At 51.4% G+C, this 12268-nt stretch overlaps 7 protein-coding genes across 7 annotated transcripts; 3 read left to right on the top strand and 4 right to left on the bottom strand.

The window, feature by feature from the left end:
* Positions 1-47: 47 nt before the first annotated feature.
* On the bottom strand, positions 48-2048 carry N7525_009094 (WD40 repeat domain-containing protein; the record flags this gene model as incomplete). The annotated part of the gene is made up of 4 exons (XM_002563175.1): positions 48-812; positions 872-1458; positions 1524-1651; positions 1741-2048. The coding sequence occupies 4 exons, from the start codon at positions 2046-2048 to the stop codon at positions 48-50; spliced, it is 1788 nt and encodes a 595-aa protein (XP_002563221.1).
* A 1100-nt stretch (positions 2049-3148) lies between these two features.
* On the top strand, positions 3149-4878 carry N7525_009093 (M18 family aminopeptidase; the record flags this gene model as incomplete). The annotated part of the gene is made up of 6 exons (XM_002563173.1): positions 3149-3206; positions 3261-3322; positions 3375-3476; positions 3545-3680; positions 3732-3824; positions 3872-4878. The coding sequence occupies 6 exons, from the start codon at positions 3149-3151 to the stop codon at positions 4876-4878; spliced, it is 1458 nt and encodes a 485-aa protein (XP_002563219.1).
* Positions 4879-5194: 316 nt separating this feature from the next.
* Positions 5195-6308, top strand: N7525_009092 (DSC4 family protein; the record flags this gene model as incomplete). The annotated part of the gene is made up of 2 exons (XM_002563172.1): positions 5195-5415; positions 5498-6308. 2 exons carry the CDS (start codon positions 5195-5197, stop codon positions 6306-6308), a joined length of 1032 nt encoding a protein of 343 aa, XP_002563218.1.
* Positions 6309-6685: 377 nt separating this feature from the next.
* N7525_009091 (ATP-dependent Clp protease proteolytic subunit) lies at positions 6686-7728 on the bottom strand (the record flags this gene model as incomplete). Its single annotated transcript, XM_002563171.2, has 5 exons — positions 6686-7107; positions 7165-7306; positions 7366-7391; positions 7477-7495; positions 7561-7728. 5 exons carry the CDS (start codon positions 7726-7728, stop codon positions 6686-6688), a joined length of 777 nt encoding a protein of 258 aa, XP_002563217.2.
* Positions 7729-8113: 385 nt separating this feature from the next.
* On the top strand, positions 8114-9367 carry N7525_009090 (uncharacterized protein; the record flags this gene model as incomplete). The annotated part of the gene is made up of 1 exon (XM_061214589.1): positions 8114-9367. The coding sequence occupies one exon, from the start codon at positions 8114-8116 to the stop codon at positions 9365-9367; it is 1254 nt and encodes a 417-aa protein (XP_061069020.1).
* Positions 9368-10093: 726 nt separating this feature from the next.
* On the bottom strand, positions 10094-11251 carry N7525_009089 (uncharacterized protein; the record flags this gene model as incomplete). The annotated part of the gene is made up of 4 exons (XM_061214588.1): positions 10094-10512; positions 10636-10810; positions 10866-11212; positions 11239-11251. 4 exons carry the CDS (start codon positions 11249-11251, stop codon positions 10094-10096), a joined length of 954 nt encoding a protein of 317 aa, XP_061069019.1.
* A 150-nt stretch (positions 11252-11401) lies between these two features.
* N7525_009088 (uncharacterized protein) lies at positions 11402-11983 on the bottom strand (the record flags this gene model as incomplete). The annotated part of the gene is made up of 2 exons (XM_061214587.1): positions 11402-11656; positions 11777-11983. The coding sequence occupies 2 exons, from the start codon at positions 11981-11983 to the stop codon at positions 11402-11404; spliced, it is 462 nt and encodes a 153-aa protein (XP_061069018.1).
* Between the last annotated feature and the right edge of the window lie 285 nt (positions 11984-12268).

Raw genomic sequence — 12268 nt, 5'->3', positions numbered from 1 at the left:
CGAATGCAGATGAAGAGACGAATTAGAAAGTATGTGGATTGACCGGACTACCGGATGGTACTCCATTCGGCCAGTCTGCTGCCTTCCCGACGAGCGTCTCTTGTAGCTCGTCTATCAAATATTTTCCAGAATCTGAGAGTTTCATCGCCTGCCCCTGTTACGACAGTCTGTCCGTCAGGGCTCATGGCGAGATAAAGAACGCGGAAAGTGTGGCCGGTCAACGAGACAATTTGTTCCATACGGGGGTATTTCCAAATGACAATTTGGTTTTGGCTGTAACCGTGCGTGCTGATGATCTCGTCTGAGATTTTGGACCAAGAGAGGTTGCAGACCTGGCTGCCAGTGTCGACCTCTTTGATCATTGAGCCATTTTGTGTGTTCCAGAACTTGATCGTGCGGTCAGCGGTACCGCCCCCAGAAGCGAGGAGATGACGTTGATGAGGAGACCATGCAATGGCCTTGACTGCAGCATTGTGATCGGAGAAACGGTAGAGAGGGGTCTCGTTAAGCTTATCCCAAACCATCAGTTTGTTGTCGTTGCCGCCGGATGCCAATTGGCCATCTTCGGTGTTCCACTTCAAACCACAGACTTCTTGTTTGTGGCCAGAAAGCTTTCGAACATACTGGTCGGGAGATCGAACATCACGGTGATAAATGAGACGGTCTCGGGATCCCGATGTGAGAATGTGATCGTTCCATGCCAAGGCACCAACTCGGTTGGTATGTCCAATCATGGTTCGTAGCCGGCGGCAATGCTCAGCATCCCATATCTGCACCAGACCTTTACCTGTGCCAATTGCAAGATGTGTACCCTGTAGTCCGTGGTGTGAGTATTAGGTATGGAGCGTTCACATGTGGATTCCTCGCTTACCCTTTGAATCCAGCTCACGCTGGTCACAGTATCATCTTTCAGCTCGCACAACCTCGTAACTCCACCGGTGTGGGAGTTCCACATGTAGACCGAGTTGGCCAATCCAACGCCAAGAACATTGCTACTGCCCCAGTCCACCAGGTTCAAATAGAAATCATCTTGAAGATCCGGCGCATCCAAGACCTTGTAGGGCACCTTGTTTACGTACCGGGCCTGTTTTCGAGGTGTTTCAAGAATGCGCTGACTGTCGTACCGAATAGGAGAAAGACTGTAGAGCTCAGAGCGCACGTCCAAGTTGGGGCCATGCACACTTCGAGGGGTTTTAGAGGGTGTTGGATGTCCCGATCCGGGCCGTGAAGGTCCATAGTTGAAGAGGTTCTTGTGCGGGGTGGTGGGGGTGATGCTAGCGGGAGGGAGGTTGGCAGAGATATGAGCGGGAGGCGTATGGGATCGAGTCTTATCATTTATTCCATTGCTGAATCCGAGCAACGGGTCGGATGGCGCAGAGTTCAGGTCCGGTTGTGGCACCGTGTTTCCAAACAGCTCGCTGCGCAAAACCCGGGAAAATGTACGGTTGGCTTCCTCGGCTGTGGTTATAAGTCAGTTCATATGCACAACTAGGTAAGTCCTTGGGTTCCGTTATGTAACACACTCTTTTGGAAGTGAAGCTCGGAGTGAGGAGGGCGTTTCTTGGTCCTGGAAGGAGTAGATGGGCAACCATCTTCATGCAACAAACTGTAAGTCGCTTGCAGATCTTGGCCGTCGCGATTGGGAATGAATCTAGATTATGGTCAGTAGCTGAATCACAAATGAATGACTTCGTGTTGTCGCAGGCTTTATGATTGAAGACAATCAAAAGTGTGGCTTACCGGTCCCCATACACCCGCTGTCTCTTGCGACATGGGCTGGAGGCCGGGGTCCTGTCCCGACGGCTCCCAGCAGTCTCATAATCCTTCAATGCTTTTGCAAGCGCACTAGGGTCGATTGGATCTGCTCCATCTTGCCGTTGGCGGCTGTCCGAATTTGAATTATCTGGGAAATACATCGTGCGCTTGGACGGCATGCTTGGCGGTGTCTTCGATCCGGGTGGTGATGCGATGTTTGAGATTTGCGATACTTGAGGTCTTGTTGCCGACCTATTCCCGGCCTTCTCTGAATTCTGAGCTTTGTCCGCCATGGCGATGCCTGGTTGTCTGTCCGAGCCCCAAAGCCAAAGTGCAGCCGATCACGACAGGGATAAGTGTTGCATAAGATGCAAGCGAAGTGCCTGTCAATCGAGGATGTCGAACGTTCAGAGATTCGGGTGCAGGGTTGAGGGTATTTGAAGGGCGATTCCCAGAGGGTCTGTTGTTGTTGATCCAGAGGCGAATGATGGCCTTGGCCGTTGATGCCTAAAAATGGAGGATGTTCCAGGATAAAGCACAAGCAGACCCTGTTTCACCAGGCAGATCAACAAAGAAGTGTCTGAAGGGCATGTGAATGAATGTCTTCAAGGGAGTGACGGAGTTGCGCAGGGCGACTCTCTGGGTCACGCGTCGGGTACGCTAACCCGATTTAGCGAAGGCAATCGGGCCCCATCAACCAGGTCAAATCAGTGTGTTCTTCTGGCTTTGACCACATTGATATTCTATTGACTATGTATTTCCAAAGTGGGGTCTAACTCTTTGGTTTACTCTCACACAAGCAGTCTCATGCTGGTTGCCGAGATTCTTTTGGAAACGTTCTGTGTCAGCATGGCTTTGTTACAATTGAGACTGATGCCACACTGTTAGTCCTGTTGTTTACTGGAACGCGCCCAAACTGGTCTGACTGGACACTGAAGTGGGGGGGTGATGTGAGGGACATGTACGGAATACTCCGTATGGGCTGTTTCACTAACGCGAAATCAGAAATTCCGCAGATTGATTTGGTATACGCGCTTGCTTGGACGCGACGCGACAGAGCTTGGGCCATGGCAACGCACTGAGTTCCCCCAGGAACTTATATAGTGGGGTCGACCGAAGAACCAACAATATCGGTGTATGCAATAGTAATAGTAATGATAATGATTTAAACCTACAATGTCCACGGGTCTATCTAAACTGAATATCAATTGTTCCAAGACTACCCTCTAGTTTCACTGGTGGCTTTGTTACGTGACGTTGCCATCTGCAGTCACCGCCAAACTAAATAAAACCTCCGGCGGCAAAAGCCCCAAACCTTCTCTCTTTGTTCACTGCAATGGTCCTCAGGCGTCTCTGTCCTGATATTATTGGTCGTTCTCAACGTTATTCTACAATGGCTGCCAAGCAATCTGCTCTGGACTTCTTGTCCTTTGTGAACTCTGCTCCTACCCGTATGTAGTCCCCATCCGATGATGCGGAATGTCGCTGATATGTCTTATCTCCAGCTTTTCATGCCGTCCACGAAACTAAACAGCTTCTGGCTAAGGCTGGGTTCCAAGAAATCAAGGTCCGTTCAAACTGAATACCGAGTAAGACAACTGCAACTCATCCATCAATAGGAAAGAGACTCTTGGGCGTCGACCTGCCAACCGGGAGGCAAGTACTACTTGACTCGCAATACTACTACCCTTGTGGCCTTTGCGATCGGCAAGCAATGGCAGGTATGTATCAATTGCAGAACTGCGTAAATGATTCTTCAGCTAATCATGCGTATTGATCCTGGACATAGCCGGGCAATTCCATCTCTATGATCGGTGCCCACACTGACTCTCCGGTGTTGAGGGTCAAACCCGTTAGCAAGAAGAGCGGGGAAGGCTTTGTCCAGGTCGGTGTCGAGACCTACGGTGGAGGCATCTGGCACACTTGTACGTGCCATTGATTACGCCCGGACTATTATCCTCGCTAATTTCATCTAGGGTTTGATCGTGATCTGGGTGTCGCGGGCCGGGTTATGACTCGTGAAAGCGATGGATCCATCGTGCAGAAACTGGTCAAGATTGACCGTCCCAGTATGTTTTTATGTTGACACGATAAATGTGCCTGGCTAATATCGTAGTCCTTCGTATTCCAACCCTGGCCATCCATCTGGACCGCCAGGAGAACTTTGCATTCAACAAGGAAACGCAGCTGTTCCCTATTGCTGGCCTTATTGCTGCAGAGCTAAACCGCAACGGAGGTGTCGACACCCCTAACACAGACAAGGGTGGGGAGCCATCACCATTGAAATCTGTCACAGAACGTCACCACTCTCACTTTGTTGAGCTCATTGCTGCTGAGGCTGGCGTCAATCCTGGCGATATTCTGGACTTCGAAATGATTCTGTTCGACACTCAGAAGTCCTGCCTCGGCGGTATGCTGGAGGAATTCATCTTTTCCCCTCGCCTAGACAACCTGAACAGCACTTTCTGTGCTACAGTCGCTCTGATTGACTCGGTGGCCGACGAATCAGCGCTCGAAAACGAAGACGCCATCCGCCTTATTGCCTTGTTTGACCACGAGGAAATCGGAAGCCGCACAGCACAGGGTGCCGACTCGAACGTTCTTCCGTCGATCATTCGCCGTCTATCCGTCCTCCCGTCCTCCTCCTCTAAGAACACCGACCTGTCCACTGCCTATGAGCAGACACTGTCCACCTCCTTCCTTGTCTCTGCTGATATGGCCCACTCGATCAACCCCAACTATGCGGGGAAGTACGAGTCGGACCACAAGCCGGAGATGAACAAGGGTCCGGTGATCAAGATCAACGCCAACGCTCGCTATGCGACGAACTCCCCTGGCATTGTTCTCTTGGAGGAGATTGCACGCAAGACCGCCAAGGAGACTGGCGAGCACGTTCCTCTCCAGCTCTTTGTGGTTCGTAATGACTCGAGCTGTGGCAGCACCATTGGCCCTATGCTATCTGCTGCGCTGGGGGCGCGGACACTGGATCTAGGCAATCCCCAGCTCAGCATGCACAGTATCCGTGAAACAGGGGGTACCCACGATGTTGCCCATGCCATTCGTCTGTTCACTGGCTTCTTCAAACATTACTCAGAGCTGTCGAAGACGATCCTTGTCGATTAAGCACATAGTGAATAAGTATACGAAGTAGCACAAACAATAAACTGCATTCAGACGGAGTAGGATTCCATTTTTAAGCCTTCGATTGTTGAATTGATTGTATATAACACCAGGACATCTTAAAATAACACAGAAACGTACTGTACAGCGCATGTACCTTGTGAGAAGCACGTGTTCCGGACCGAGGAAAGTCCGCCTCGACACATCTCCGTCTCCAACTCATCCATAGTTACCCCAGCTCACCAAATCACGGGGAGTCTCCACCTCGAATCCTTATACATTCGCTTGTTAGATACCGTCCAAGCCCTCATGACCCTCTATGACAGACGTTGATGCCTATCGGGATGCGGAATACATCGCTGACGTGTCCGGCCTATCCTATGACGATGCGGAGCCCCCGAGGCCAACAGACACGCTCAGCAGCCAAAATGCGCGAGTGAGGAAAGTCAAGTCGACCGCCAAAGTCGCCTTCATTGATCGATTGCTGCGCGATCTTGACATATTAATTTATTGTCAACTCTCCGCCCTGTATTACATGGAGTAAGTCCACCCAGAACCCCGGCGATGCTCCCCACCCCTCTTTCCACCATGACATGCCCCTAACATCTGTCTCTTGGTCTAGCTGCTCAATCATCCTATTTGGCATGCGTGCCATCGTGGAATTGATCTTCTTCACGCCAAAAGCGCCTCCGTTTGAGCCCACACGCAGCCAGCCGTTTGTCGGCGCCATCATCGTCAGTAACCTAGTCTGCATGCTCTTCCATGCCTTCCTGATTCGTCCCGAAGCTGGCGAGGAAACACGCGGCTACCTACATGGGGGACTGTTCATCGATTTTGTCGGGCAGGCTCCCGTCTCTGTTTACCGGCTTCTCTTGTTCGACCTTTTGATCTTTCTAATCGATTTCATCATGCTGGGCTTGATTATCGAGCGGGTGAAGACCAAGGGAACCCCGACGCCATCGCCTACATCACCAAATCCAAATCCAGCCACAGATGCAAGCACCGAGGCAACCCCAGACACAGAGGAGTCCCAGCCACAAGACCATGATGCCGAAGAGCGTGGCGTTCTACGACAAGAGGATGACGATGAAACAATGCCCCCCACTCGTCGTAGTTCCGATGCACCTCCCAGTAGCAGCATCGACGAAGAGGTTGAAGAAGAGCGCACGACGCTACTGGCCGACCCAGCTGACGCTGAATCTGGCAGTGCTGCGCGGGGCGAGCATCCGATGGATACATTTGCGGCTGGCGAGGCTATTATTCTCAATATGAGCTTCCTAGGTACAATCCGTGATCAGTGGCGCCACTCAAATGCGACGGCACGGCCAACGTCGGGCTTTGTGCCGTCTCCCGAGACGGCAACGTTCCTCCGACAGCGCTTTGGTCTCCAGGTTGGGACTAATGGTCGCATTGAGCGTGCAAATACAACATGATGTAAATCTATGTTTCAGCTCCGGTAGTAAACTATATATATGTGCTAGTAAATTATCATGAACGAAAGCTACTACCATGTTTATAGGTTGTTTCATTGGGTTTATATACGTCAGCGGACCCCCCTTACTCAAGGATTTCGGAACCAGCCTTGTTTAATGTTGGACCCTTAGAGGAACCTAAGAGATATATGTTCCAACAGTATCCAGAACCAAACCACCTTGGGAAGAACACCACAACTAGGGGAGGGAAGATGATTATGACAGATTTTATTAACACTAATCCTACAAAGCAGATGATTAAGTCCTATGGACTAACCAGGAGACTCCAAGAACCCCTGGTATATACCAAAGCACCATGAACACATCGGGTATGTAGTTTACGCAGTAGGAGGCTTAGACTCTTCCTCAGTGCCCTCCTTCCCCTGGACTCTACGGTCCAGAATCTCATCAACAACACCCAGCTCGAGCGCCTCCTTAGCACCCATGAAGTAATCGCGCTCCATCAGTTTCTCGATTTCATCGAGGGACAACTTCTTCTTGCTAGTAAGGTGGCGCTGGTAAATCTCATTGAGCTGAGTGCGCACGCGCAGGATCTCTTTCGCATGGATAGCAATGTCGGACGCCTGTCCGAAGTAACCGCCCGAGGGCTGGTGCACCATGATCGAGGAGTGCGGGAGACAGTAGCGCTTGCCTGCTTCGCCGCCGGCGAGAAGGAGAGAGCCCATCGAGGCGGCTTGGCCAACGCAGATCGTGCTCACGGGAGAGGCGATATATGTCATTGTGTCGTAGATCGCGAGGCCTGTGGAATTGTTGGTTAGGGTAGGTCGGGAATATCCATTGGAGCAGGGTCACATACCCGCTGTTACTGAGCCTCCTGGGGAGTTTATGTAGAGATGGATTGGTTTGGAAGGGTTATCGGCTTCGAGGAAAAGGAGTTGTGCGACTATCGATGCGGAGAGGGTGTCGTCGACTTGGCCGTTCAGGCAGATGATGCGTTCCTGGGGTTTGATTAGCATGGATTGGTTGCGGAGAGAGTATCCTCTTGAGTTCTGGTTACCTTCATTAATCGAGAGAATATGTCATCTGCAGTGCGCGGTACCGGTTAGTATGTTGATCATGGTTCGGGTCAAATGCACCCATCGTCGTCGAATGCAATTGCGCAACATACAAGTGTGCCAGCTGCCTCCCTGTTCAATGTGATTAGTATATGCGCACTGAATACATTCTTGACCATATATGGTATAAGACATACCACTGTCTCTGTCACGAATGGCGTCGGTGTCCAACTCCGCGGGGGCTGCGCAAGCGAGGGTCCTTGGTTCGAGAAGCATCGTGCAAATCTGGCGGAGGGCCCGGCGATAGCAACGGAGGAATTTTGGATAGACCGCCCCAACTGGCGTATAGGAGCTCTTGAAAGCATCTTCAAAATATGCAAAAGCGATTTGTAGTTGTATGGAGTTGGACCTGCAGAGTCGGGAGATGGACAGTGAACGGTCTGATACGATAAGAGCGGCACTAAGATAAGGAGCTCAGGTGAACGCGGCAATGCCAGTGAAGACCTTCCAGGACCAACTTTCTTTGGGAAGTAGGACGCTTCTGGGAAAAATTTTTGATATACATATTACCTGAGGATTCAATTAGGTCTTCTCATCCCCTATACCGCTATTCGGCAATCACTGTTCTATCGACAACCTCTCCGCAAATAACGGGCTCCGATTGGCTCCTGCAACTGCTCCAAGATCATCTTTTCCGCCCTGAACTGTACACAACTCACCATCTGCTCTATTCCCCCAACCGTCCAAGCAATGGAGTGTGTGGGCACGCGCATTCCGTACGCAAAATGGCGCCTGAATGCGTTCCGACAATTGCTAGCGATTTCACACGCTCAGGCCGTCAGTCGGGGTATCTCGACCTCGCGACAAACGGACCAGCCCAAGGAAGCCATGTTGGAAACAAAGACAGGCAATTCGAGTCCAGACACCGTACCTCCTTCGCAGCGGCTTCCACAGTCTCCTCTTCTCACACGTTCTCGCCATGGGGCTGAAAAGAATCGCAAGAGACGCCCAACGAAACAGGAGGAAGCCGACCTGCTCAAGAACCCATGGGCCCTAATGCTCGCTTCGCCACCTCGTATGTGCTCTGTAACTGCTGCTCGACTGCCGTCAGCCCTAATGGGGACTTGGGGGCTTGTTAGACAACCAGATTCAGACAAGCTCTATATGATGCCTGTCGGTCTGCTGCAAGACTCGCTGCAAAGCGATAAGACAAAGAACCTCAGCTCATCATCGAAGCCAACGATTCCGAGCCAGCAAGAAAGTCTGGCGTCGGAGATGCAAGGCCAGGAAGAGGATCCCTTGGACGAATCACCAATTCCAACATCCCCAGATAAACAGACTGGACGCCAGCTCGTGCTTCGCATTGCTGAGCTTCTTCCACTTCTTCAATCTATTTCAGTGCCACTATCCCTATCCAGGAAGGGTGGGAAAAAATCATCGATTATGCGGTTGTTGCCGTTCCGTTGGAAGCATCCCCAGGGCCCTGTGACGGCGCACGAAGAGAAAAAGATCATCTGGTCGGAGGATATGCCGGAACTTACCTTGCGGAGTATGAGGGGTTTCGTTGTCAAGAAACTGGGTATAGTACTCGAGAAGTACAAGCGCGTCGGCACCCCCAACGGGGTCTGGAGGGCTCTGGATCTACCCGAGTACTCAGATGCTGCGCTAAAGGAGGCTCTAGGAAGTCTGGAGCTATTTGATCGGATGGAATGTGGCGGAGTCCTGCTTCTTGGCGCGAAGGATTCTGCGGCTGCTGGTTCTACGTCTTCACCGAGTGACTCTTTGGACTCGGTGCTTCTCCCGCAAACCGGATCGAAGGTTCCTGTGTTTGATCTGCCAGTGCTCTTTTCTGAGTCTGATATCAACAAACTCCGTGAATCCCACGCTCAGTTCCAACACACTGCACTGTTCTTCAGACCAGAGGATAAGCTTGGTGTTGATGCGATGATATCTCTCTGGAAAATCAAACGACTTCTTCATGGTTTTGATCCGACACGGCAGTGAAGTCGCCGCATAATCATATAATAAAGCAATCCACCCGTGGACGGACCCATTCATTCGACCTGATTTCATGAGAAGTATATCGACCTGTCAGGTCACAGTTATAGATCACGCTGAGGTGGAGCACAAATCGATGTGAATCAGTCGCTTGCGTGGCTCTGGAAGAATATAGCGAGATGAACAGTGCCATTAAAAGTGCAGCCTAATAATTACGCTACAAATTAAGTGGTGCTCGCTTCCAAAATTACTTAGTTCAGTCATCTTGTCAATCAAAATGCTAGTGATAATGTTCTCCTAAAACCGTCGGATCATACCTGCCGGGTTTGAATTGCGTGGATGTTCTCATGTGGCCTCTTGCATAGCCCCGCGCACTTCTGCGACACCGCCCACCGTGGACGGTAAACAAGGGAGTCCTGGCGCTTGATAGATAGTATGTATTGGCGGTCCATGGCTTGTCACAGATCTTGCTTCTAAGGAGGATAAACTCTGTTAGTGCCGGGCCGAACACACTTATTCCACATCTACCCATCTAGGCTCTGCATACACGGGATTCTTGCGCGGTTAGGGAAGTGAAGGATGATTGGGATCACTAGTTTAGGACCGGGATTCTGCGAAGGTCATCAGCCCGGATAGTGTACTTATCCCGTTCGTAATAGCCAATCAACCCGATATTCTTTATCCAACGTTTTCCTAGCAGAAGGGTGTAGATAGGTGGTTTCGGTCTATCCACTACCACTGGTGCAATAACCCGAGTGGACCTGACTTGTTCGTCCTTCGTTCGGCATGGTATGATCCATTCAACATCTGCCGCTGATGTGTGGATTGTGGGCAGGCTTGCTGGCCCGGAATCAGTGCTAAACGCTGAGCTCTGAGCGGGTAAAGAGCTGCCAGACCGAGAACTAGGACCCTGTGCGTGGGCGATTGTCGGAATTGTGGCCGAGGTGACTGAGAGGACGTTTGCGCATCAATATCGAGAACCTGAAGCTGAGCATCCCGTACCAATTGGAATGCACCTAGGTCCCTGTGGCGCTCGGGATTTTGCGTTGTTCCGATATGCGACTCGTATACCGCGAAGGCGTTGAAGCTGTTCCGGATCTGGGAGCCCTCCGTGAAGCCTGCTCGTCGAGAGGGAGGTCTTGAATTCACAACTATGATCTATACCAAGTCATTCATCTTGAGTGTGCTTCCGTCTGTAACTTCCATTCCGGCATTGTTAAAAGGAAATGTTCGACAGTTCAGTTAGGGTACAACTCCTCTCGGAATCATATTACCGGTGGATCCTCCATCGATCAAGACCCGGGAGAGCTTGCTTTGTGTGGTAATGTTGCCCTTTGACATTGCGAACACGTCGGCTGCAGTGAAAAATAGAATGGTGCTCCCATCCCGAGGACGGATCATGTCATCGTAAGGGCCCGGTCCGGGTTGGTCTCTTTCTCTGAAACCGAACTTGCGTTGGCCATCGTGAGTCCCACTGGAACTCGAATCTGAACGGTACACTCACCCCTCTGTTCTCAGCGCCCTCGATGGCCTGAGCTGCCTCCTGGTATCCCGCGACCTTTAGGTTGTGCACCCAGTGCACTTCAACCTTGATGGGTAGTAGGCTATCACTTGGGAATGACCGTTTAGCCGATGACTCGTTAGACGCGTACATCTCCAACTTCGACTTCTGTGAGTCTATAGATATGTTTCGTATTCGGGACCAAGGAGCGGAAGTGCAGGGCTCGTAGCCCTTATAGCACGCGGTGCCCATGGCACCGGTAGCCGATGAACTGGGGAGTCCCCAGGCTGTGGGTAGGAGGCGGTCGGCAGGTTGGCGTTGTCCATCGAGACATGCCGTCTCTACTCGATCTTTAGCACTCGTTCATAGGAAATACCGTCAGTAGACATGGTCAAGGATTTGCATCCTACCTCGAAAGCCATAACACCATTCCTGAGCCCGAAAAGGACAGTGGATGGGTACTTGAGAGTACCATGGCTGGTGTTCCTGCCGATGTGGCAGTAGACCCTTGCTTCGAGGACTTTGAACAGTCGTGAGCATCAAAGTCGAGTTGAAAGCAGTAGCAGTACCAGGTGGCGGGCGTAGTTTCTCGGGCGAGACGACCACCTCACCTGGTGCTTAATCTTGGCGTGGTTCATCTTCTTGGTGGGCAGCCACATGTACTTGCGCAAATGAGACCCGACAAGGGCGTAATAATCGGCAAACACAGGAATGAAATGCGCCCACACAATAACAGGTTCGCCAGTCGGCCATCGGTCGGGGTAAATGTCACCGTCGGAGTTAAAGTCCGCCGGCTATATACCGACGACCTGCCGGTCAGACGCGCCTAAAAGATAGACGCGGGGCTTTGGCATAGGTTTTTCCCAACCGTCGACCAAAGGGATCTCCATCCACCTGTCCTCTGAAATTCATACCATGACGGAATTGGTGTCCGATCCCCAGCGGAGCGCATTATCGTCTCGCTCAGAGCCGACGATGGTGACCCCATTTGGCAGCACGTTCTCCTGCTGATGTTTCAGGCCACTGTAGACGGTAGCGTCTCCCGGGTGGGATCTCCCCAGCTCTGCCGCATAAAAGGGGACGGCAGATTCGCCGCATCCTCCAAGCTGTCGGTGTCCCATGTTTCTCTCTCGTGGGCTAGCTTGGCCCGGGCGTGAACGGTGTACTTGACAATGACTTTGGCGTAATTGGGTTCGTCGGCAGGTCATATGCTAAGTCGGAGGGGTTTACATTGTCGACCGCATCTTTGTACCAAGCCTTCGTTCTTGCTCGGCGTCTTGCCATGGTGGGGATGAACAGTGTTGGAAGATAAAATTGAACAGGATTTTCGTCGCAAAGGCTTTGAAGATCGGGACAGGGTGGAGTGTGAAGCTGAGATGTTGTCAAAGGAAAGTGTTGGAGAGTGA

The sequence above is a fragment of the Penicillium rubens genome, assembly GCF_028828025.1.
Source record: "Penicillium rubens strain IBT 27055 chromosome Unknown utg000003l_segment0_segment0, whole genome shotgun sequence".
In the NCBI taxonomy this organism is placed as follows: domain Eukaryota; kingdom Fungi; phylum Ascomycota; class Eurotiomycetes; order Eurotiales; family Aspergillaceae; genus Penicillium; species Penicillium rubens.
This window is presented reverse-complemented; position numbering and strand designations above follow the sequence as displayed.